Raw genomic sequence first — 25,630 nt, 5'->3', positions numbered from 1 at the left:
TTCTTTCCATTAAACTGTAACATTATAATGTCTGCACAATTTCGTTGTTGTGTAAAATTATACAGACCTTGTTATAAAACCATGTCTTACTTAGTGAATACCGTGAAAGTAAATTAGTAGTCTAAATATATCTAAATGCTTTCTTCCCAGCTGTGTTTAATTCCTACTTCACAGCGCTGCTGGAAGTCGAACATGAATAAATGTACAAATGCCTCATCTTCGGATTTGAATATTAAAAGCAAACAAATTGCGCCAGTGTTGGTAATATACAAAGAGCAGGGGGAGGGAGGGAATCGAGGTGCGACTTATAAACTTCTTACCGCGGTTTATTCTGGTAGCGGAGAGTGTTTGGTTTTTGATAAGCGTACCTGGGGAAGGGGTCAGGAGCTTGGCCACATTTGGAAACGTCCTCGGAAGGTTTCGAGATCTTCCCGGCGGCAGCGATGGGACAGCCTGAAAGACTGAAAAACAGGGGAAGGTACGTTTCCACCATGACGACGACACTTCTGATGAGCAGAAACCCTGTGACAATAATGCTGTGGTGAGCTCAACTGTTTTGACAAACTTGTAGCATTCCCCTTATCACTTAAATAACGTTTAAATAACTGCATACAATCACTGGACATTGACGTTTCCTTGTATTTTTTATTTTTTTTGCTGTAGCTCTGTTCCCCCACCTCCCCGAAGTTAAATATTAATAATCTCTGCTGCAGTCTGACCGTTCCTGGAACCTACATGGAACGCGGCATCATTAAACACGCGGCCGGGGAGCAGAGATTTACTACAAGGAGGAGGAGGAGGGGCAGCTGACGATGAGCAGCACGGAAGGACCTACTCGGACGTACCTCCGGTGCGTGCTGCGGTTGCTGTTCACATGGCCTCTGCCCGTGCAGCCGGGGGTAGGACACTTCAACACGTTCTCGTGCAACGCCAGGACTTTGGGGGAGCACAGGAAGACATGCATAAGGCACAGAGCATGGAGGCGTCGCATACTTACTGGCCGCTATTTGCGAAATGCAAGAAGTTTGCTTGACACCCTCCAGGATTACTGAAGGCCAGAGGCTCTTCACAGACATTTGCTAGCTAAAAAACAAGAACAAGCTAGCAAGCTAAAAACAAGATCACTCCAATGCTAAGATGACATTTACCACTCATTTCCTAGACTCTTCTGCAAAAAAAAAAAACAAAAAAAAACCTCTTTGAACACCTCATGGGAATCAGCGGGAAAAAAAAACCTCCTTTCTGCTCCCAATCTCTCAGGATGTCTTGAATGAGATCTCTGCTACTTCACCCCCTGCTCGCCACTCGTCCTAACCTCAATTTTCACGTAACCATTTTAGTCATTTATTAACACCGTTTATTTCTCAAGCAGCAACGTTAGGGGAAATTATTCTGGCCAGAAAGACACGGTTAAAAATGAAACACAGCATTTCTCATGGTAATTCAAACAGCTTTGAGACTTTTCACTATTAATCACATACTACTACCCAAAGCTGGGGACTGACATGCAATCAAGAGTTTTCTGCGGTATATCGTGTGTTTGTTTACATATGTCTGACCTGAGCTCTGATGCAATTTGTTTTAAATCGTATCCTAAGCGTTTTTTTTGTTTTATATTGCAGCTGTTAACAGCGATATTTTCGCGATATCTCGCATAGGTAGCAGTGCTTCACGCGACCTCCTTGCACTCCTGATTATGTGCTTGTATTTCTGTTCTCTCTCCGTTGCTTAATGCACCTATTATTTGCACCCACCCAAAAGTCGATTTGGAGAACAGATAAATGTAAATGCAAGAATGACACGAAAACGTTACGAGGCGCATGTTGCGATGCGGAAAGCGAGTGGCTTCTGAAGCTACGCATTAGTTTAACAGCCCAAACAGGTCAAGTCTGCATGATACATCAGCGGAACGTGAATATAGGAAAGTGGAATTAAATACGGCAAACGTCCCTTTTTGAAATCTGTGCTGATCGGGTGATATCAACACTCTCATCTGTGTATGTTAAGCATGGCGTAGGAGACCAAAGAAAAACATTTTCCCAGTAGAGAATTAAACCAGAGCACCGACAAAGAAAAGTCCCTAAAGTTATACCCTGTCATGTAAAAAAATGACAAACGTAAGTGCCGTCAAGCCGCAAGCAAGGGGCAGGTTCAACTTTGTATCCTTAGTAACTTTTCATTTCTATAAAGTACATAATTTCCAATTAGTTTGGAGGATGTGCCTATTTATTTTGAATACTAGATTGGTAATTCCTTTGATTTCCAAACACAGCTTCTGGTTTGAGAACACACATGCTTTCAAATTGAAAAAGTTAATTACATTTTTTGTTCCTTTGTCACTCTACTGTTTGAATGTTAAATGTTTGTTATGTTACATTGAAATTATTGGCAAAAAAAAAAACAACCAACAACTGGTAATATTTTTTTCAAACGGAATGGTAATTGGAAAGGTCCCCAGCTATACTAAATCAAAGTTTATAGGTTTAATTCCACCAAAGGTGCTTGTACTTTAGACTAAATGAGATTTCAGAATAAGGCAGGTTCTTGTTATCAGTACTGAAAGGAGACCGTTCAATGGCACATTATAGGCACATGCCGTCTCTCGCTGTCGTAATGAGTACGGCTCCAGCATGTCGATCTCTGTACGTTTGTGCCGTTTGGTCGATAAAAGCATATCCGCGTCAGCATTTAAAAAGAGAGGAGAGCGAATTAGCAGCAGGACGCGGATGAACGGACAGCTCGCGGCCTCATTGCACTATGAATGACAGAAAGCATGACTCCATACATGCGACACCTCCACGGTCTAAACGCACTTTTCGCTACGTGAGACGTGACCTGCGACACAGTAAATGCGGGGACATTGACTGATTCACACGTAGCGCCAACAGAAGGCAGCTTACTCTCCGGGGGAACTCGAACTTTATGGGGGCACCCCGACAGGCTCCTGTGGTGGGGGTAGAGCCCCGTCACGTGACCCGTTCCGTCACAGCCAGGAGTTGGGCATCTTATGTCCTTTTTATCAGAGCGAGGAGAATCTGCATGGCAAAAAAAAAAAAAAAAACGTGAAAGCATAACATTGACTTTAGTCCAGAAGAGAGACATTCCACATCTTCATATACCCATGAAAATAATAGCCTATAGAGGCTACAGCGCAACACACAGCAAAGTCAGAAAAATGCATAATTGAAAACGGGTCCTTGACTGCATTAAAGTAGAAAAATAATAATTCCTGTGCTCAGTGTAAATATCAAGACCCTGCAAGACCGTTATATTAATCTCTCGTTGCAGTTAGGCTGTGGTTTAGCTGAGGGCGTCCACATCTTAATGCCCATCTAGAGACACGATTACTGTAAGGATTACAGCATTCTGCAGCAGCCATTCCAAGAATAAGCACAAAACATGGGAAGTACTTTAGAAGGATTTAAGCATTATGCCTATGGTTAACTATCTGGTTGATTCCTATCATATTCAGACCCAAAGATATACACAGTGAGGAAGATTTTGTCCTTTTATATTTTCTCTTACTTATATTATCAGTTCATTTTTCACCAAAATGTTTAATGTCTAAGAGGATTTTGTACCGTACACCCCAGTTTTAGGCATTTTCCCCCATCCTAATTGACATAAGCTTCCTCAATGACATATGGCCACTATGAATCATCATGTAAACACTGGAGAAATAAATCTCATGGTTCCCTGTACAAATATAGCCATTTTGACCATTTGTTTTTCAAACTCCTATAATTCAGTAAATTAAACAACAAACAACTAGCTTTTTCTAAAACGCTGTAAATATGATGTAAATAATAAGATAACCAATAACAGAAAAGCTTTACGTTTGAACATTATAAACGTGTCCCAGCTGGAACACGAGCCAACCTGTATTAGCTTCCAGTGTTTGCTTTTTTTTCGTGTGACTCAGATGCTACCCAGGAAATGATCTAAAAAAAGTTGTTCTGCAAAGGTCTGTGACATCTGTGTATGGGCCGTCAGTGTCACCTGCACCATCAAGAGGGGGCTTAAGGCTTTAAGCTTTAAGAAGATCCCCATTTTCCAAGCCTATTTCTTTACCATAGCCTCATGTATTTTTACAGATTATATATTTTTTTATGTATTTTTTATTTATAGAAAAAGAGACACTGCACCAGCCGTTGATTTATAATAGCTAGGCTTGGGGCAGCACGTCAAACATTACAAACAGTACAAAAAGCTTATATTTATAGGGTAACGCTGTGTTTTAAATTACTCTAATCTGCCACCGGGACACCGGGTGCGGTAATTTGACCTGCTGACATGGCGCACGGCGAACTCAGCTTCGCTCGTAATTTAATTGATCACATCAAATGACAAAGTGCTCATTTAATTACACCGGAAACCACAGTGCATTTATGAGCTTCCCCCAGTACTGTCCCCTTCCAACTTTTCATTGGCAGATGCTGTTTGTGATGGAGAGAAGTCAGATTCTGCTTCATTTATTGCAGTTGCATACATTATAATTATGAGCTCTGGTAACAGTTTGCAAAATTCTGCCGTTTCGCTTTCCAGAAGACCGCAGCACTTTCGAGATCAAACGAGATGCGTGCGGAGCGTCTAAAAAACTGAGGCCTAATGTACAGGGTCCATGCAGTCCTGGACCAGAATACAAAGTGAACTGGGGGCTTGTCCCTGATTTGAACCCAGAATACCCTCCTGAGTTAGTCACAAAGCCCAAGTTCATGACCAGTTAGCTCACGTTCGGTCTCAGTTGAGTTGAGACATCCAGACCACCAGGCTCGGTTTGCACTATAAATGAGGAGAACGTCCTGCTTACCTTTGCTTCCATTGTATCCACTGCGAGCTTCCATGTCCAGAAGCCTTTGATGCCTCCTCTCACTGCTCATCTGCTCCAAGAGGAACCTGTCCATCTCCTTGTAGGCGTTATGGAGGACTTGTCTCTGCTCCGACTGGACGGCCAAGGCCTGCTCCATTAGGCTCAGGTTGACCCGTCCCCGGTCCAGCAAGTGCTTCTCCGCGACCACTGCCCGCCAGTCGTCCTCCGCATGGATCTCCTCAGGTTCCTCCTCGCTGTCACTAGAGTCCCTCCCGTAGCTTAGCCCTCCTGGATGGAAGGCGCTGGCTCTACCCAAGTAGCCCTCCTGGACCGAGTCGGGCCCAACTCTGTCGCACTGACCCTCCTCCACCATCTTGCTGGGTGAGTCTTTGGGGGTCTTTGTGAGGCCCTGAACGCCATTAACCCTGCAGATTCGAGGTGGGCTGTCCCATTCCCCGGCACTACCATCAGAACGTGGCTCTTGGTGCCGCGAGGGGGCGTAACTTGAGTCAGACACCCCCCTGCCAGCCTGGCCCCCCTCCCCCTGCTCTCCAGCCTCCTCTTCCCCCTCTTTGTCCTCTGGGGTGCCAGAAGCGCCAGCCTCGAAGGGGGGGGCTTCATTATCCACATCCCCAGACCAGTTTTGTGAATAATGGGTCTTTGATATAGTTTCTTGGAAGGTGCTCTTGGAGAGGGTCTCATCTGGTGTATTTATGCTTCCATCTAAAACCACGGGTAAACGAGAAAAACAGGCAAGCGTTACTGAAGAGAAAGCGAATCATTCAGCTGGAGATTTCTCTTTTTTCTGCTTGCAAATTTAGCCTGTTATAACAAAAAAAACACAGTGAAATGACATGTTTTAGTAAAAATTCTAAGTGTAGAGTTTAAATCAGACCCTCCTATGATTTCTCACTACCATCCGCCTCACTAAAAAAGCAGGATATGCAGTAAATCTGGTTCAGTAATCCAAGAAGCTGACAAATTAGGCAGTATGTTATTTTCTTCTGTTCAGAGTTTTCCTAATCATGGGCAACAAGTCGATAAGAATCTGAATCATCAGATTAATGCAGGATTAGCTTATAACATCGTATAAAATTGCCGTGAGTGGTTTGGTAGCATGGAGGCAGAAGGTTTGGTCGCTTGCATTACTAACGTGTTCTCATTCTTAAGAAACTCGTTTAAGAAAGCCCATTATAACAGATTGGTTTGGGGGGGGATTTTCAAGGAGGAAACAAATGTTCCATGAAAGCATTGTAAGTCTGGAAAGTACATCTGCTTTCGAATATCTTTTGATTTGATCTTAAAAGTCAGGAAAAATGCAACATTTTATTCTTTTTTCTGAAAGAAGTAAAACTCTTGGCTTGAACCATATTGCAAAAATAGCTATGATGCTCTGTGGAAAACAAGAAACCATTCTTAATTTTATCTGTTAAAATATTTGACGTAACTAGCGAGCACTGCGTTCTCTGACAAACCACCATCCACCTGTATTTAGCCAGTATCGTAGCTAGAGACTTCTTCAACGAGCCACCACCCTCCTATATCCAGTGAGTGTGTATCGTAGTTAGCTAGAGATCGCAGACTTCTTCAACAAGCCACCACCCTCCTATATCCAGCGAGTGTGCATCGTAGTTAGCTAGAGAGCGCAGACTTCTTCAACGAGCCACCACCCTCCTATATCCAGCGAGTGTGTATCGTAGTTAGCTAGAGAGCGCAGACTTCTTCAACGAGCCACCACCCTCCTATATCCAGCGAGTGTGTATCGTAGTTAGCTAGAGATCGCAGACTTCTTCAACGAGCCACCACCCTCCTATATCCAGCGAGTGTGCATCGTAGTTAGCTAGAGAGCGCAGACTTCTTCAACGAGCCACCACCCTCCTATATCCAGCGAGTGTGCATCGTAGTTAGCTAGAGAGCGCAGATTTATTCAACGAGCCACCACCCTCCTATATCCAGCGAGTGTGCATCGTAGTTAGCTAGAGAGCGCAGACTTCTTCAACGAGCCACCACCCTCCTATATCCAGCGAGTGTGCATCGTAGTTAGCTAGAGAGCGCAGACTTATTCAACGAGCCACCACCCTCCTATATCCAGCGAGTGTGCATCGTAGTTAGCTAGAGAGCGCAGACTTCTTCAACGAGCCACCACCCTCCTATATCCAGCGAGTGTGCATCGTAGTTAGCTAGAGAGCGCAGACTTCTTCAATGAGCCACCACCCTCCTATATCCAGCGAGTGTGCATCGTAGTTAGCTAGAGAGCACAGACTTCTTCAACGAGCCACCATCCTCCTATATTTAGTGAGTGAGCATCATAGTTAGCTAGAGAGCACAGACTTCTTCAACGAGCCACCATCCTCCTATATTTAGTGAGTGAGCATCATAGCTAGCTAGAGAGCGCAGACTTCTCTAGCTTCTCCAACAAATCACCACCTGCCTGCATTTAAGCATGTGAGCATTGTAAAATATTTGAAACAACTAGCAAGCACCGCCTTCTCCAGACAATCATCTTCCTGTATTTAGCCGGAGTATCTTAGCTAGATAGAGAGCATCGACTTTTCCGATGAACCACCACCCTCCAGTATTTAGCGAGCGAGCATCGTAGCTAGCTAGAGAGCACCAACTTCTCAGAGTAACCACCACCTGCTTGTAACCAGCTCGTGGACATCGTAGCTGGCTAGCAAGCACCAGCTTCTCCAATGACCCACCACCCACCCATATCTCACTAGCAAGCACCATAGCTAGCTAGTCAGCACCGACTTCTCCGACACACAACCACCTGCCTTCAACAACCACCCATATCATACACTTAGTCTCTGCCGGTCTGATGTATTTGGGACAGACGTGACTAAATTAACCCAGTCTTGACACTAGGGGCTAACACCTAAGCTGGCTGCGTAAAAATTAACAGGTTTTCATTATTTTGATTAAGAAAAATGTGAAACCTTTGAATTCTGCTGATGAAATCTGCATGTCCTTGTCACACATCCAGAGACTCAAACTTAAACCATGTAGCAGTTTCTTCAGCAGATGGCAGGCAGTTTATATAACTTTATAATTTTATATAAAATGTATATATACACACAGCAACAGGATTCTGCAATGTCCGCCTTATAAGTCTCACCTGTGAGCCTTGTTTTAATACTAAAATCATTCATTTTCTCTGAGAACTGGAGTCTTGTTAGTCTACCTTTAAAATGGAGGAAATGAGACCTTGTCAAAGCACATATTTCATTTTAAAAAATTACATTTAATAGAATTTTTAATGCTATTTTATAAGCATCAGTCATCTACTTCCAGGATTTTCACTCTTTCCATCTGTCATATTCACATTATGATGGAAATGCTCCTAATGTTAACTTGTTTTTAAAAATTGCAGTTTGATTTTGAAATTAAGACAGACTTTTTTTTTAATATATATTTTCCTTCCATAATTCAGCAAAAGGCTTTAAGATTTCCCTCTTGTTGCCAATACAGTCAATCTCATAAGATTCAACATGAGCCACACAAGCTTTACTTAATTGAAAAAAAAAAACATTGTTTGTATCTAAGGTAGAACCAAGTATTCAGTCATGAAACATCATAAAATATAAATTCATGATAAAGCAAATCGGAGGGTGACAAGATTTTAGTCAGTCATGAATCTGTTTTACGAAAGTGTCCATTAAGGCCCTGTTTACCCCCCCACACACACACACCACACCAAAAGAAAAGCCTTTTTAAAGCATCTGTTTTATGTAAAAATTACCGGTGAGAAGCGGAGAATCGTGAGCTATCATTTGGAATGACTCTCATCCTTCCGATCGCGGAAGCTAACTTCCCTGTGGCGTCTCGCGTGTTTCTCAGGGATGTTTTAACAGGTAAATAAGTGGTAAGTAGGCAATCTATCCTCTTAAGGACCTCAGTGTCACAGGGTGAACCAAGGATGCCTGTGACCACAAAGCCGAACACTACAGCTAGCGGACTGTTACGATACATCACTTTCTGGATTCTTCCAAGACCCTGCGCGGTCCATTCTCTAGATGATGAAGACGAGTTAAGGGATAGATGCTGCTCTTTGAAGGACGCGGCGGCAAACTTAATCTGAAAAGCACAAGCAGCGGCCGTACATGAATTACATTTCAAACCCCACCTCCCCCAGCCAAAAAAAAAAAAAAAAACAGGCTTTGCAGACATATGACAGCAATTTGTACTACATAAAGAGCAAAAATGCAGAGAATGGCATATTACACATGTTTTATAGTCTGAAAGAAGGGTTTAGTTCAAAATCTATCTGTTCAGCTAATTAAAGAAACGTCTGTGTCTCTTTGCACTGGGCTGGGATTTTGTTTTGTGTTTTTTTTTTTTTTTACATAAATAAATAAATAAGCCTCTGCATGTGTGCGTGTGTGAGCTTCAACTCGTGTTTCAGAGAGACGTCTGTTTTTTAAGTACAAAATGGTACAGGATGCACTGCACTATCCAGACCAAACGGGATTTGCAAGGTGTGCTCCAGCCTGATAATCTCTCTGTGGCTGGAGACATTTAAATCTAAATAGATGCCATAAAAAAAGAAGTAGAAGAAGAAGAAAAAAAACTGCAAGTCTATCCAACAAATAGATTAAAAGTTAGTCAGTTATGCTTAGTTACAATTAGCAGAGACAGGCTCTGGACACTTGTTTTTCATCCAGATGGATGCAGAGCCCTGGAAAAAAAAGAGAATGAGAGAGAAAGAGCGAGAGAGAGAGAGAGAGCGAGAGAGAGAGAAAGAGAGTGAGCGACAGGGAGAGAGGGGGGGGGGGGGGACTTGGATCCCACCGTGGTTTCTGTATTGGAACAGGTGATTGGTTTGTACTCCAGAACAGCCATTACCGGAGTTCTACAGTGGAGCAGACGCTTGGCTCTTGCAGACTGCAGTACACCATGACCAAATGGGAGGCGCCCCCCCCCCCCAACCCACCATGAAATGCAGGCATTCACAGCATCCCACAGGCACCCTCTCGTATGGCCACCCCCCCCCCCCTTCTTTCTTTTTACCCGCTGTAGCTGTCATGTCATTTCCATACGCAGACACCCCCCCCCCCACACACACACACACACACACACCCGCTTTTTTTAAAGCATGCCGGCATCTCCATGGCCACTCGCCCCGCTTCCGACCGGGGGCCCTTTCCTCGGGCGAGGCCCCTCGGACATGATACGGTCCGTTTCTGTTGTTGTTGTTGTTGTTGTTGTTTTTGGGGGAACGGGGTGTGCAGCACGCGGATGCACGACACAGATGAAGTTCGCGGGTAACACTGCCGACGGCTCGGCAGTGAAGAAAGGGCTATGATAATTGTAATGTAATATGAACTCGGGAGACAAATAAATTCCATTTCCAACGAATCTGCTCAATTCATTGAGCTATTCTCTTGGTCCATTTAACTACCCACATGTGTACAATAATGAGCTGTAGACATTATGCCTAATTATGCATATTTGGACTGTGTTAGAGGGCCTAACAAAAGCTTTCGAAAGCAACAATTACGTCTGTTGCTTGGTTACATAGTTAAAAATATACCAAATAAGTGCAGATTATAGGGGACGGAAATGCACATGTAAACCATGTACATTGTTGCCAAAATGTTCATAATTCAGTTCATTAGAAGATCGCCCTGTTTTGTATCTACAAAGGACAGTGCTTTTAAATAAAATATTAATCGCCTTCATCAAGGCATTTTTTATTTGTATTGTTGCCAGAATGTTACTGGTGGCTGGTGTAACACTCTCCTTTTACAAAAGAGCATACTTAAGATACAATATTTATGTTTCTGCCATTCCACAGGCTCCAGAGTGTACCTGGGTTAGATGCCTAGGCGTACAAATATAGGGAAGAAGACTGGTGTCAGACGGGAAAATTTCACATATATATATACACTAAAAGATGGCCACACGCCTGAGATGAAGCGAGTAGCAAACAGACGCGAGCAAATGGTGTTTTAAGCCCCCGGATTCAGTCATTTTAGAAGAAGCTGGGAACCCTGGAGAGCAACCAAAGCAAATGGACAAAAGAAGCTGGGAAACCGGAGTTACGGGATCCTGGCTTTCGAAGCGCGGCTACGTGAGGAACCTCGGAAGGGAGGCCTCACGGTATAGTGTTTCAGCCTGCGGTAAACAATCGTGCCAGAGTTAGTGGCGGGGAGGAGGGAAGCGAACGCAACAGATGGTAGTTTAAAATTCAGCGTCAATTGTTCATCAAAACAGACAAAAACAACAGGACATCTGTCTACCTGCTGGAGTGTCGGGGCTCGGCACGTCGGCTCTGTCCCGCGCCGCTGCCAGGTCCTCGCTCTCGTCCTCGCAGGCCTCGCTCGGGCTGTAGTGACGCGGCTTCATCAGTAGCGACTTTCGCTTGTTCACGGGGGCGCCGGACGCACCGTCCCGCGAGGTCCTCTTCCTCGCCGCGGACGAGCACAAGCTTGGGGGAGAAGACGCGGGGTGAGGCCTACGCGACAGACGTGGGGACCCGCTCTGCTCCGGCCGTGCTCCGAGTCACCCGTCTTCAGCCATTACTCTGCCAACATCTAACTGCCTCACTTACTAAGTCGTGTAACGTAACCTAGGCAGCAGATGTATGCCCTTCAACAAAAAAAAAACTACATTTTTAGCTCTTATAATGAGATAGTTTATTCAATTTCCAACACGAGTAAGATTACAACCATAATAAACATCACTACCAGCTTCTTCCCAGTACACAGTGGTCTGAAAATCAAGATGCATTCAGGCAGAGAATGAACAGTCAACCAGTTGATATCATAACGTAACTATAGGTGATGCCGGTTAATATTTTGGTTGATCCGTTGGTGCAGAAGATGTTGGTGTCAACTGTACCTACAGCAAGCTTCACATAAAATCAGCTTATATAGTTATTAACTTAACTTATCCCAGGTAACTGCCATTCAGTAAAGACCCGTTTAGAACCTGTTGTCTGAATTCAAAACACGTAACCACTCCTGTCTGTGCTGAGTGGTATATGTAAACATAAATCACTCACAGTCACACTCACAGACAGATGTGCCTGTAAGGGTCTGTTTTTAAAGCATTAAAATTAACTCTCTGCATATCTGCTTCATTGTGATGTCATGACGGCCACCCAAATCCATTCCAGGATGCTGTCAGCAGTTCTCCCCTCAAAGCGCTGGAGGTAGGGTCAGCGCCCTAAAGTATAACCGTGACTGTCTATCCTAGTACCTCTTTCATACTTCTTTTGCCCGGTGCCCTTCGTGATTTCGTTTTTTTTGGGAAACATGAACATTTTCCAACAAGGTTCACAACCGTTTCCCACTGTTGCTGGGAACTGATGTTTGCGCGGAAGACTCTGGATCAAATGGAGCCAAGATATGTTTGTCAATTCATCAAACACTGAAATCAGTACTAAAAAAACAAATAAATATATTATTTATTATTTCATCAATTTTTAAAAGAGCAGTGGGAGAAGCTTAGGATGAATCTCCACCTTATAATACTGTATTTTAGTACCACCAACTATAGTTTAATATTTTCCTAAATATAAAACATAACGTGAGTTTTTGGTTTTATTTTGCCCACTTTACTGATAACTACTTTGACATTTTCACCTTAGTGCAAACATTTACAGCTGCCTGTGTTCAGACCAGCTTCTAGTTCACCATGTTGGATGTACGGATGTGTATGGAAGCGTCCCCTGTTAACATCCCCGCCCCCACCCAGCATCTGGCCTGATCGATTGCCGTGCCCTGCTGGTGTTATTGCTGATATGCTTTGTCAGAATTAAAGGCATCAGACAGCAATAAATTTCACTTTCTCTTCCAGCGAGATGTCGATACCGCAATTCTAAACAGTGGAGCGGTGAAATGGGTGACCGTGTTAATGATTCAATCCGCAGGTGACCAAGCCCCAACCCAGAATTCAGGAGACGGACCAAGACCATCACAAGTCATCTCCAATTTATCCATCCAAGCCAAGGCTGCACCCAACAGTTTGCAAGTCTGCATTCTGATGCAAGAACCGAACTATTTATGGTCTTCTACATCTGTATATTATAACTGTGACATTACTCTGCAGCACTAGTGGTAAAACATACAGTTAACGGAAAGGGACACACAGACTGAACGCATCTCCAGACAAACACCCACGGTCTCATGCAAAGCTTACAAAGTCTCACTCACCTAAGAGGCTCTACCGTGGTTTCTGCTGGAACTGCAGAGAGAGAAAAGAAGGGTAGCTATTTATAACTGATAACATCATTTTCACCTGTAACTTGAAACCTTTAAAATTGTGTATTTCATATTCACAAGCAAGCTAGTACTAAAAACATCTTTCAGTCTACCCATCTCCATTGAAATAAGTAGTAGAATTAGCTAGACCCCTACATTTCCTCCACACTCATAATTCATGCTGAAAAATATTAATTTCCATTATCTATATATTTGCAATATATTTATTACCTTTATTATCATACTGAAATGCCCCACTGAATAGAAAATTCCGTTCAAATAACAGATTGAGATGACTCACTATAATGTGACCAAAGACAGTGGCACAATCAATCAACAGCAGCACTGGAAAATAAAATCAGCCGAAAGAATACAAGAATCTTATCAAATAAGCATAAACTCTTTAGTATCTTCTGAAGTTCTCATTCTCCTGTGCAGCTGGAGTAAAGCACTCTTTTTTTTTTTACCACCCTGAGACCCGCATGTCACACACAGCTGATGTCTGTAGCCTTAAGCCACGGAGATAGAGAGGAGTGCGGCACCGTGTCATTTCAATGCGAAACACAAAAACGCAGAATGCAATCAGGGCTGCGGCTGATACACTTCATGCATAATTAAGTGACGCCGAACATTAAGTTTATCACAATTTGATATGGGACAACATTAATGTATTGTAAGTATATTACAAATATACACAAAATCATCGCAAGCATGGAATCAAGTTAAAAGGACAGTTTGCAAAAGCGTCTAAATACATTTGAACTTGTTTTCGTGGGCACATTTGCTAAATCTAATATGTTTTCCTCTGAATAGTTAAGAACATCTTTTGATGGTGACTTGTAAAAGCAATGCAGGAAAGGGGAAAGTACTTCATTCTTCATTTTCAGTATTTCAAGCTTGCAGACCACTGTCCGTGTAAGGAATCTTGCATGTCACTGGTCTGGCTGCTCAGCCTCATTCAAGCCATCTAACTTTGACAGTTACTTTTGTTGGGTGCTGTGTGGAAGCTAAATGAATACATCAATAGATCAATCAGAGAAGTTTTTTTCTGTTAATAACAGGGGATGATTGTATGAAAACAATGTTTTTAAAGGTACAGTTTAGTCTGTGGGTAAAGAACTAGTCAAAAGATGCCTCCCAATATAGCGACTATCTTCGTTTCCGCAGTCACAAGGTATAAATATAGTGGTTGATTAATTGTGTTGGTTCTGAAGGCACATTCATGCTAATAGACAATGGACCTGCGTCTGTTTGCAGGAGGACTTTTCAAAGCGTACTGGCCCGGACCCTTCAGAGTCTCCCTAGAGGGGGCGATGAAGGCCAGGCACAACCCAGTGGCCCCCTGGGTCAGACGGAAGCGGCCCGCCCCTCCCCAGCCTCTCTTTGTCCCTGAGTGGAGGCCTTACTGCTGGGCGAAAAGCAGGCAGAGAGGACCGCGCAGCCGGGCGGAGGACCTCGCTGCCCGCCAGATTTCTAAATTCAAATTCATTTTGCAGAAGCGCCATGACAAAAAAAAAAAGGGGGGGGGGCAGGGCTGGTCATGCATTGGAGTTCCCCCTATTTTGGTGAAGTGAAGCCTGTAAGCTTCCCATGAATGTCGGGGATGCAGTAATGGCGTTCCGGCCAATGGGAGGGCACCTAGGAGGCTCCGAACACGCGCATAATGACGTCCCCCGGCTGCCGGTTTCAATCAGCCTCCCTATACAAATGCAGTTCTTGCCTTATTTAAAGTAATATTGATGTTTAATGCAGTAATTCCCATATAGGGCCTGGCCTGCTGAAGGGGACTCTGAAGCGGATCTGCAGGAAGCCGCCTTGATGACGCAATGCCTGTTATTTTTTATGGCTTCATCGCGACATCCGTGGCTACTCACCCTTGCTTGCGCTGCACGCCTGGGACCTGCTCTCCTCGCTCTCCGCCTCCATCTGTGGGATATACGGCACGGCCACACGTCAGGCTGTGAGGCGGCAAACAGGCTGAGAACGCGGCAGATTGATGGATGGATGGATGGATGGAAAGGCATACGAATGGATAGAAGGATGACTGATGGAAGGACAGATAGATAGATAGACCGACAGACAGACAGATAGATCTCAATGATTTCTTACAGGTACTGAGAACATCCTCATGCGGGCCCTTCTCTCACAAACTACTTTCTGAAGGAATTATTCAATGATCATGTTCTGCATTTCAATATTTCATAATCCGGACCCAATATGGAACTGCTTAAAAGTAATATTGTTATTTACTGTACTTCGCAGCATGACGCCAGTCTCCTGGAAGTTGCATGCTTTGAATTGCTAAAAAAGGAATTATTTAAAACCAAATCAAACCAAATTATGTTATGTCATCTGAATAGCCGCTGTCCAAATCTAATTACTGCACAGAACCTGCAGAGACATTTAAATTTATTTCATATTACACTTTAGTGGAAAAAAAAGACAAATTGCTACTCAGTTCAAGTGCATAAAGGCTCAATTGTGCTAATAACATAATGATGCAGCAACAAAAATCAGCCGATCATTAAAACATGTCGAACATGCTATCTTCATGTATGGAGAGACTTGCCCACGCAAACGGGAGAAGTGAGAAAGGCACACGGGGACGGGGACTGCAGGAGACTCCCAGACGTTGGCCCGAGATGAGCCTCATTACAAATCATTCGGTTTGCTGTGAAAACCTGAACGGCGCCCAGAAGCCAATCCTGGGGTAAAATGCACGCGCGCACAAACACACACACACACACACACACACACACAAAATAAATAAATAAAAAGCTCCTAAAAAACTTCTGGGTCGGTGTAAACCCGGTGATGCTAAATTATGCTATTAAAGTGCTGGAGGTACACAGTATATGTTTAGACCAAAATAGTTGTTAAAACCCATCCACTCTCCCCTGGCGCTGCTTGCGGATCCCAAATAAAACCTATTAAACATAATTATTCCAGGCTGATGGCAGTGTATGGTGGTCAGGGGCTGTGAAACCTCTGAGTCACAGGATGCAGGCCTACTTCCCCGCTAATGGGAAGCATGACTCCACCGTCTCGTTTGGGGCTGTGATTGAAGGCACTGACCTGTCATACATTTATAATAGGGGAGCAGGTGTAGCAGTGATGGACTTTAATTTCCTTTAATAAACCTTTTATATGGCACACTCTTACTGCCACCCTGGGCTCTCTGAGGTCCTGCTCATAATAGCTTCATTACTTTTGATTACTGGGGCCCTATTGAGACAAACAACTCCCCAACACTATAGATTACATTCTGTAAAACTAATGTAGCCGATTAGTTCATTACACTCTTCCCCATCATACAACAACCAGCACATTTAACAAAAGCCCTTGAAAGATAAAACTATTAAAAGTGTTGATCAGCTTTTTGGCTTTATAATGCGGAGCTGTTTAATTTTACGACGCGCAAATTCTGGCATGTGACAGCGAACAGAGCCGTACATTTTAAACATTCGCTTTGGACTGCGTCCTGCATCAAAATCGATCCTGCATGACAACTAACTGCAGTGACGTTTATTCCCTAAATATTTCCTGTACTTTGCACATGCTTCTCCTTACTGACATGAACGAACATCAGTTACATATTCCTTCATTTAAACATATTTAGCATAAACATAAACCATTCAATTTTAACACTGAGATGTTCTACCTTCCAAAAAATGACCCATCTTGCCAATCCATGCACAGAGAAACTGGAGTTGTTCATTTAACACTGAGAGTTGTTCTGATAAAAACTGTATTTCCCTTATCAACACTCCTGAGTGTTAAATCACCAGCATTTAAAATTTTTGCAGTCTACAATCCCATAAAAGATTCCTGTGTCATCCAGCCCTTCTGTTATATGTAGTTATCGGTACAGTTTAACTTCCGTTTGTGTATTGTACCTGCCTATATCTCCTCAGGCTTTATATGAATGATGCTCTCTGTATAACCATGAATTTGGAATATTTCTCTACAACATGTATAATAATCCACTCCAGCAACTGAACTCCTTTGCATTATAGGTTTTCAGGAATGCACCAGAACCTTCTGAACAATCCTGTCTTATACCTGAGGCTAAATGCTAACATATTGTAAAACGATAAATGTTTTTTTTCCCCCACTGAATCCGCACTACCCACTGGAACATAAAAGCCAAAAATGAGAAAAACCTTCCTTAATTGAAACACAACTGTTCTGTCCCGATTATTTATAACATTGCCCAATTGCAGGTATGAGAAAGAAAAATACACAGATACCCTTGTTCGGCAAATAAAAATAAGTTTCGTAATGCTCATTTAATACAGGGCTCAGGCATGCCTTACACACGACGATCTAGCTAGCATTTGCTTCTTGTGATTATTAATGACGATATTCTATAACAATGAAAAGAATGGCCGCAAAATCGCACTAAAATAGCCAAGGAACTGATGTTTGTTCTAGGAGGCATTCAAACCGCACATCAAGCTAAAGCGCGGACCTCCTGCGTGAATCCCAGGTGGTTCATAGGTGAGACTACTGCCGAAGATGAACCACCCATCACGAGGGAAGAGGCCTGTATCATTACACAGTTACCTGCTAATTTGCTTAATTAATCCCTCACCAGCAGGCATTTAATCACTTTAATCAAACAGACTACACATTCCTAAGTAGTCTAAAAAATAATGCTATTAATTACATGGAGATTTATTTACAGGATGTGCCCCCCCCTCCCATTGCACCCCCAGCCCACCCAGTGTTAGGAAAGTGTTGAATTGGACATTATGCGGCAGGTGGAAGCAAAGAAAGGCTGTGGGACTGTGATATTCGCACAACATTGACGACCAGGACAAAAGAATAGAGTATTACAACAGGCCAATGAGAAGCAACGCTAAACTCGTACAAGGAGCATGTCAAATTAAAGAGCAATAAACACATGCTAACTTTAAACAAACTGTTGCGTGCTTTCACGGAGGGGCACTCTGAATTGCACGCATTTAACATGCTGAATAAAATACAGAAAAACCTGCGTTCTTACCTTTGCTTGCAGTTTACGCGGTAATTTACAGGAAGCGATGGAGAGCCTACACCGGTCGAAGCACGCGGACGTTTCTATCTGCTTCAGAACGTCAGTGTGAAATTCATTCTCTGTGGAAAGACGGAGAGGGGCGATGAGAGGGGAAAAAAAAACTTCATACGTTCAGGTTGCGTTCAGCCATTGAGGTCAAGAAATGTACAGAGGAGTGAGAAAAGGTAGCTAAAGGTGTGCCTGTCATCTACAGGCTCCATAAATGGAGATGCGCCCGCTCTGGCTGGCCTCACGCAGACCCTGAACCCCGTCCCCCTGGCACATCATCACTCCCCAGCTTTGACATGCTTCCGAAAAACCCATTTCTTCAAACCACTTCCTGGACTGGAGCAAAGCCTCTCGGGAAGCCTCTTGGGACTGGGAATCACAGCAAACTTATCCGCTGGAAGCCGGGTGCGTGAAAACGACACCAGGGGTCCGGCGAAACTTGATCGCTGACAGCGGTTTCCACCGCGGGCGTCTTACGAGGTTCGCGCACCTACATGGAGAAGCTCCCACCATCTGGACATCAGAGAGACATCAGATCTGGGACGCCGCCACAGAAGCACCTTCAAAAACGCTCGCTGGGCAAAAACTAAAGCATGGTTTGCTGTATGTTTCTAAGTCAACGTGTCCCATAAATGAAAAATTGCAACTAATTTTTACTACATCTCTGAGGTCAGAGGGCAGAGGTGACCAAGAAAGTTAAGCCACATTTTCCTTATTTTTTTCTTTCGGTGGCCTGCTGACCACAGTTCATCCCTATTCTACGTTTTCACAAGCAAAAGTGGTTCCCCATGAACCTAGCGCTCACAGAAGAAACTTGGCCCATCGTCAGGAAGCGGGAGACTAAAGAGAGGCAGAGGAGAAGCAGGCTGCGAGCGATACTCCATCTTTAACAACTTATTAGCGAGAGAGAAATTAAATTGCTTGCGTGTAATTAATGCAAACCGTCCAACTGGGGAAACAAGGAAGAGCACAATAGGCGAAGTGTAGAGCAAACTGTGCCTGAACACATGAGAGATCTCATTACAGACGTATTTATTTCTGTTAGTTCTTACTGAGTCGCAGAAAAAAAAAAAAAAAAAAACACCCTGGGATCTTAATTATAGCGCTGTGAAAATTTCCCACACAAAGCAAAAGGAACCGATTTAATCCATTAGCATAAAAAAGACACACTAATAATTGAACCTGGTATGTCATCTGCTGAATAAAAAAAAAAAAAATTGCAAACCCCCCACACACACACACACTCCGACCCCCCCCCATCCCCGGCCCCACAAATAACACGTCTCCCTGGAGCACTCGCCTCTGCGCCGGGGTGGATATCTCGGGGGACTCTGGGCTTCCTGAAGCCTGGGCTTTCTGTGTGGAAACCAGACCACTTGCTGTCAGAGGCCATGGCCCTCTGCCCTCGCCCATCTGCTAGCTCTCCCACCCCAGAAGACTGGGGGCAGAAGCGGAAGGCCTCGCCACTCGAACCACCACCGTCACCCACCCCCCGACGCTACGGAAAAGGCCCTGTCAATCAGCCACACGGCACAGTTGCCAAGCCTCTTGGTTCTTTTAATTTTTTAAGAGGTTAATTGGTGGAAAAAAAATCTAGAGTAATAGTGGATAATATTGCTGCTCGTCATTTCACCCAACAAATCATTCGTTTTGTATAGTAAATAAAAGGTTCATCCTTATTAGTATATATTATACTACAGCATGTTTGTAAATAGTATGAAGATATTAAGCAAATGTTTTCGGTCTTTTCTTTATATTTGTATTGCTTGGGGGAAGAAACTATTTATAGAAAACATTAAAACACCACATGAAAGGGCCATCAGAGGGCCCAAATAAAGCATTTTGTAATAAGTTAAAACAGCATCTCACACCACGGGAAATAAAAATAAAAATTGTTACCATAAACAGGAAAACTTCCACAAAACCTAAGATTCTAATTTTTCATTTGTACGAATTGATTTTGCACTGCATTTCTGTGGTGAAAACTGCATCAGAAACTCCGGACAAAATTACAGTGAAATTATTGAAGGCCGCGGCCGTTGGAAATCAGGTAGCGAATCATACAGGAGAATTAGCCAAACTGGATGACCAAGATTGATCCTTCTTTCAGGCTGGATGAGTTTAAGTTAGTTGGATTAGTAAAACACACCGTACACAGGAATACAACACGTACCTGGGCCTGGATCGAGACAGGCGAGTGCTAAAAAAATTCTGCGCTATTCTCTGGTTTATGCTACCTCCACTTATAATTATTACTGTAATTATTTAAAATGTCTTTCTTAAATCCAGCCCAACGATTTTCAGGTTAAATTAAAAGCTGCAGTATATAAATAATCGCACATTTGACAATAAGCAGCAAATGACTGAGAAATACAATTCCGTGCATTTCTAATAAAAAGTAAATATCCGACAAGCTACTAAATTAAATAATAAAATTTAGGACTCAAACTAAAAAAAAAATAAAAATCACTATAGATTAGGGTGAGGGCTAACAAAATCACAGTTTGAAATAAAATGCTAAAATAAAAGTGCACATTATTTTAAAAAAATATTTCAGTGGCGCTAGGCGAAACTGATGAATGAAAATTAAAGTACATAAATAAAAAGGAAACACAATAAAAATGTCAGCCCACCGCAGACGGCCAACTGTCATGATTAGATAAGACTTTCAGTATAATTACTGTATAAACCTGCGTGCTCAAACAATGAATAAAAGCAGCGTGCAGACTCTATCTGTCCCCATACACAGCCTGCCTCACAAAGCCGTGTCCCTCCTCCCTCTCGACCTTTCTTGGGCAATATTAGTTTGCGTGAATTATGTCGATGTTTGGATAAACCGGGGCAAGGTCACCGTCTGATTCCCTCCCTTCCTTTCATCCCAGTGGCGGACTGAACGAAGGGTTAAAAAGTAGAATGGATTTAATTATGGAATGAATGGAATTATAATGCGCCCGCAGCAACTTTTTCTCCTTATTTATTAAAGCAGCTGACGGACCAGGTTTGATGAGGCACTTCTGGCATAATTGAGTCATCACACAAAGAGGCTTCCTCGCATTCACAGCAGTTTTATCAGCAGCAAACAGACCTGATTACTGGCAATTACACTCTGATCTGGGGAAAGCTGGGGGGTTGACTGTGCGGGGTAACTTCTGTGTTTATAGTTTACCGGGGAATAATATCCACGTTAATTTCGCATGCTAAGTGTTTTCTATTTCTGCATAATAAAGCGCACGCAGGGGCGAGATGCTACAATTTGCTTTAATATTTCCTCGTAATGAATGTCTAAATGCACCGCGAACTGCTAATAATTGTAGCCGAAACATCTAAGAGAGGGCCTCCTTGTTGAAAGCCGCGTGCCCCCTCCCACCCCGTTTTTTCGCCGCCCCCCCCCCCCCCCAATTATAAAAACGCCGTGCAAATTGTTTAAAACAAAAAAAGTGTCCACACGCCATTATCACCCGGCGACCGTGTCGTGACACTAACCTCGTGTGTCCAGGGAAAAAAAAACAAAAAAAAAACAAGCCTGAGTAAAATCCTAAGGAAGTCCAATAAAAACTGTTTTATTTCCCCCCCCCCTTTTTTTTCATTGAAATTCAAATGCATTCATGGTGAATAAATCAAGCTGTGCTCAGAGAGACAATTTTAATAAACAAGTTTTTTTTTTTTTTTTAAAAAAAAAGGATTTTCTATTTTCATTGCGGCCTAGTCCTCACCAGATGCCCTCTCCCTGAAACACCAGCAGCTGGACGTTGGAATAATAGCTGACAGACATTTTACATGCAGGCGGGGAGGGGGGAGAGGGGTGGGGGGGGTGTATATCAGCCTGGAGTTCCTATTCAGATCAGTCCCTGCACCCCAACACTATATTTTCAGGACTTCAGAGTCCCTCCCTGATCATTCACCGTGTGTGGACATAATATCGGCCATAGCATTTATTTACACAAAGTGGTGTTTTACAGAAACGGCTGGTTTTGTGTATGTTAAAAAATACAGACGCGCACACACACACACACACACACACACACACACACACGCATGCTCGCGCGCGCAACACTGATTTTGGAGCGAGGCCCAGAACCGCTTAGGCCAGAGGCTGTTTGATCGCAGGTTGACAAGGATGTGGCAAACTGCTCTAGTCTTATGCTTCTGCGAAACGTTTAAGGCGACATTGCTGCGTCGTTCTTCAGAGAATGTTTTTTTTTTTTTATTATTTTTATTTTTATAATTTTCGGCTTTTAAGTTGAACGAGTTTTTATGGGAGTTGCAGCTGACAGGCCACGCCTCATCGTACCACTTAGAGTTTGTTGTGGACGTTTAAATATCCATGAATGTGCTGTGGCAGAAACCATGGCGACAGAAGGGGGTGGGGTGATGGGAGATCATGGGTAAGATCACGCTACAGTTACACGCTAAATAGTAATTAGCAGGATGCTAACCCTAAAAACACCATGTAACATTTTACTTTTGTGAAAAAGAGAAATATTTTGCATGTTTTAATATAAAAATCACAACATCGGTGATTTGTTTATTGCTTTCAAAAAAGAAAATATTCTTTAAAAAGTAATCATATATTTTATGCATTTAATTTTAAATATCTACTGCAGATGCAAGCCAGTAGTGAGTATTTGTGTGTAAAAGCATGCCTACTGTAAGTGTATGCTATCACTATGAGACTCATTCAAATGAAAATCATTCCCCGGAAGTATTTCGCGTTTAACAAATCACTGGCTAAATGTTGCTATCTTGCCGCGTCCAAGCGCAACAGCGGATGTTACACTTTTAACAATACATCTGACTGACAGGTATTGTCTAAATTTAGAAATAAGCTTTCGGAAAACTCGGAGAAGCCCCGAAGCATCATTGGTAGGAAAAACAGTGAAACAATTACAGGATTAAAGCATTGAAGGTCTACTTTTCATTAGCGGATCAAATTAACTGGAGGATAAAACTCGGAAACAAAAAGCCAAGGACCTTTCAGAAATCGCTGCTAACTAGCGACTCCGTCTCTGTGGGGAGCTGGGTTTTGAAACCCACTAAGTAGAAGTCTCGAGGACAACTGTGATTTCAGATGTACCAGCCGAGCAGACACCCCAACCGCCAAGTAAAGTGTTTCGCGGGCCCTGCCAAATTGGGACTTTCACAAGGGGAGCTGCCTTTTCATCAGTTACCCAAGACGGAGTCGTTTCATTAAAGAAAAGGCCCTCTGAATCCTTAATGCACGACGAGGAGCCTGGCTCAGCGCTATAACTTCACTAATCTGCTCTGATGGCATGAGTAGAGGGGAAACTTGTTATTGGAAACACTTATTGAGTGGCAAACGGGAGTATCAGATGCTGACACCTCCGCCGGAGAGCTTTATTAACCCCGTGTTCCCATTCCAAAGTGATTGCTGAGACTTCCCTACAAATGCGAACAATCTGGAGGGAGACCAGCTCGACTGAAAGAAGTAAGAATGCCCAGGCAGCCTCCCTGTCCTGAAAGTACGAGATTCTGGATTCCCCTTGGGTGGCAAAAACTAAAAAAGAGTTTGCATTGTGACAATCATTGTCTGCACAATTCTCATCTATCTATTGATCTATCTGAGTGTTTATTGGTTTATTTATTTTCCATTGGGATTACGCACACAATTTACGCAAAAAGTTATTTGCGTAAATTTGCGGTACAGGAAAACTGGAAGCGACTGAAACCTGAAAGCACAACATGACATAAGAGCAAATATTGATAGGAGTACGATATTGGTGACTTAGTTCAATCAGCTACACGACGAGCGAACAAACTCGGCACTGGTATCTCTTTCCTTAGGGAAATCGATTTTGACTAAAAGAGGACTGGGATCAATTTAAAAGGCCAATATCACAGTTGTTTTCACACGGCATTCCTCAAATTCAATTAACCCGTTACATGACAATTAATTTGCACGGCTCCGACGTGCGCGTCCGCGCCGAGAGGCACGTTAATGGCGTCCGCCTTCCGTGAAGTAAAATCAGAAACAATAGCTAGCAGAGAGCCCGTGGCTTGCCGTTCAACATGGCCGCGACCTGTTGGAAGAGTACACACGGCCGAGGCATGTTTCAGAGGCGACGGGAAGCGTATTAAGTTTACAAAATGGACGCTATCGCTGGTCGACAAAAAAACGCAGCGGAAAGAAAAACACACAGTACAAACAGTCCACTTGACAGTTTACCGCCGCGACAATGGCTCTTCAGCGGTCTGCGTGGAAGATGGGGGATTCAAGGACAGGTGCGATGGCGGAGCAAACTTGCAGCCCTGATTTACTGTTATCGCTGCAGTGTAATCCGCACCGTGGCCTCTTGGCGGGGGCCATTGTTCTAGCCTCAGAAAGGCCTTTCATGATTGAAGATGCATGAATGCTACCAGGTGGCCTGCGATTCGGGGGGGGGGGGGGAGAGAGAGAAGATAAATAAATAAGGAAGATACGTGTCTGACGCTCCACTTAATCCCTAGTCCACAAAAGGTGCCGCTTCTGTACTTTGGAGCCAGGGGAGAGAAGTTTGCGAGACGCCCGGCAATCGGTTGGTGAAGAATCGGCGTCTCAGCGCTGATTCTTAATCAGATTGCGCTGAAATGAACAGCCCGTGTGGCAGCTGTAGTTTTCCCAGGGTTAATTACCTTTCACTGCTCAGCCCTAATGAGTCAGCTGTTCATGTCATTAAACTCCACTTCATCCCGGCGTCCTCGTCCTCCGTACCCACTGCCGTGTGCACTTTGCCTACACGCTTCAGGCTGGCCAGGGGGCGGAGGAGGCCGTCCCCCGAACCCGTACCGAAAAGCTGAGGGCCCGTCATGAATGTGGGTCAGAACTCTTCAGGTTCAGGTTCTGGGGACAGATGGTTAAATCTGCCGTTCACCTACGAGTGAGTCAACAGTGGTCCCAGGGCCCAAGGCCTGTGCGCTGTTCAAGTGGACAATGTCAGTGGTGACTAGGGACCTCGGTTTAAAGGCGGGTGGCAACCCCAGGCGACCTGCCTTGACCTCCCCCCCCCCCGTCCCCGATGCAAGAGCCCCATGCACTCCCACGACAAAAGTAACTGGGATAGTCAAATGAGGGGAAATGAAACATTTCAGTGTGCATGCCATGGACACACGCGCACAGAACAACGCTGATAATTCTGAAGCACCCTACATAAACTGTTCTCGCAAAACCATTTCTGGCTCTGTAAAAACCACGGGCTCAGGATGTCGGGGGAGTTTTAAGTGATTTCTGCCACTGTGTGGCAAAATCCCGTGGCTACCTGGATTACAAACTTTAGTCCTTTAACTCGTGCCAGAATAAATCCGTGTTAACTCGGATTTACCTCTGGCAAACGAATTCCCAGTCCGAGTAAGCTTTGTCAGGAAGGAGCTGTACATAAGTACCTTATGCGATGAAGACGGGGCTAATGTTGGAATTTCGCAATAGCAAAAAAAAAAAACAAACAAACAAAAAAAGTTTACAACCATGAAAAACTATTGAAGTATTTAATTTTCAAAGCACAAAAAAATCCTGCTGTCTTTTTATCTTTAAAGCTGTTCATGTGTTTTAAATCCTCCCTATGGAAGGAAGTT

The 25,630-nt window shown here is 43.6% G+C and overlaps 1 protein-coding gene across 8 annotated transcripts in view; it reads right to left on the bottom strand.

The window, feature by feature from the left end:
- st18 (ST18 C2H2C-type zinc finger transcription factor) overlaps positions 1-25,630 on the bottom strand; it is an 82,837-nt gene that overhangs the window by 18,679 nt on the left and 38,528 nt on the right. For all 8 annotated transcript variants that reach the window (XM_023815628.2, XM_023815635.2, XM_023815630.2 and 5 more), the window contains 8 exons: positions 18,026-18,135; positions 14,892-14,943; positions 12,970-13,000; positions 11,053-11,240; positions 4,811-5,533; positions 2,901-3,035; positions 846-936; positions 369-461 (listed from right to left, as the gene is read on the bottom strand). In XM_023815628.2, the coding sequence (XP_023671396.1) occupies positions 369-461; positions 846-936; positions 2,901-3,035; positions 4,811-5,533; positions 11,053-11,240; positions 12,970-13,000; positions 14,892-14,943; positions 18,026-18,135 (1,423 nt within the window). The remainder of the gene's footprint in view (positions 1-368; positions 462-845; positions 937-2,900; positions 3,036-4,810; positions 5,534-11,052; positions 11,241-12,969; positions 13,001-14,891; positions 14,944-18,025; positions 18,136-25,630) is intronic.

This window comes from Paramormyrops kingsleyae, chromosome 4 (genome assembly GCF_048594095.1).
Source record: "Paramormyrops kingsleyae isolate MSU_618 chromosome 4, PKINGS_0.4, whole genome shotgun sequence".
NCBI classification, from domain to species: Eukaryota; Metazoa; Chordata; class Actinopteri; order Osteoglossiformes; family Mormyridae; genus Paramormyrops; species Paramormyrops kingsleyae.
This window is presented reverse-complemented; position numbering and strand designations above follow the sequence as displayed.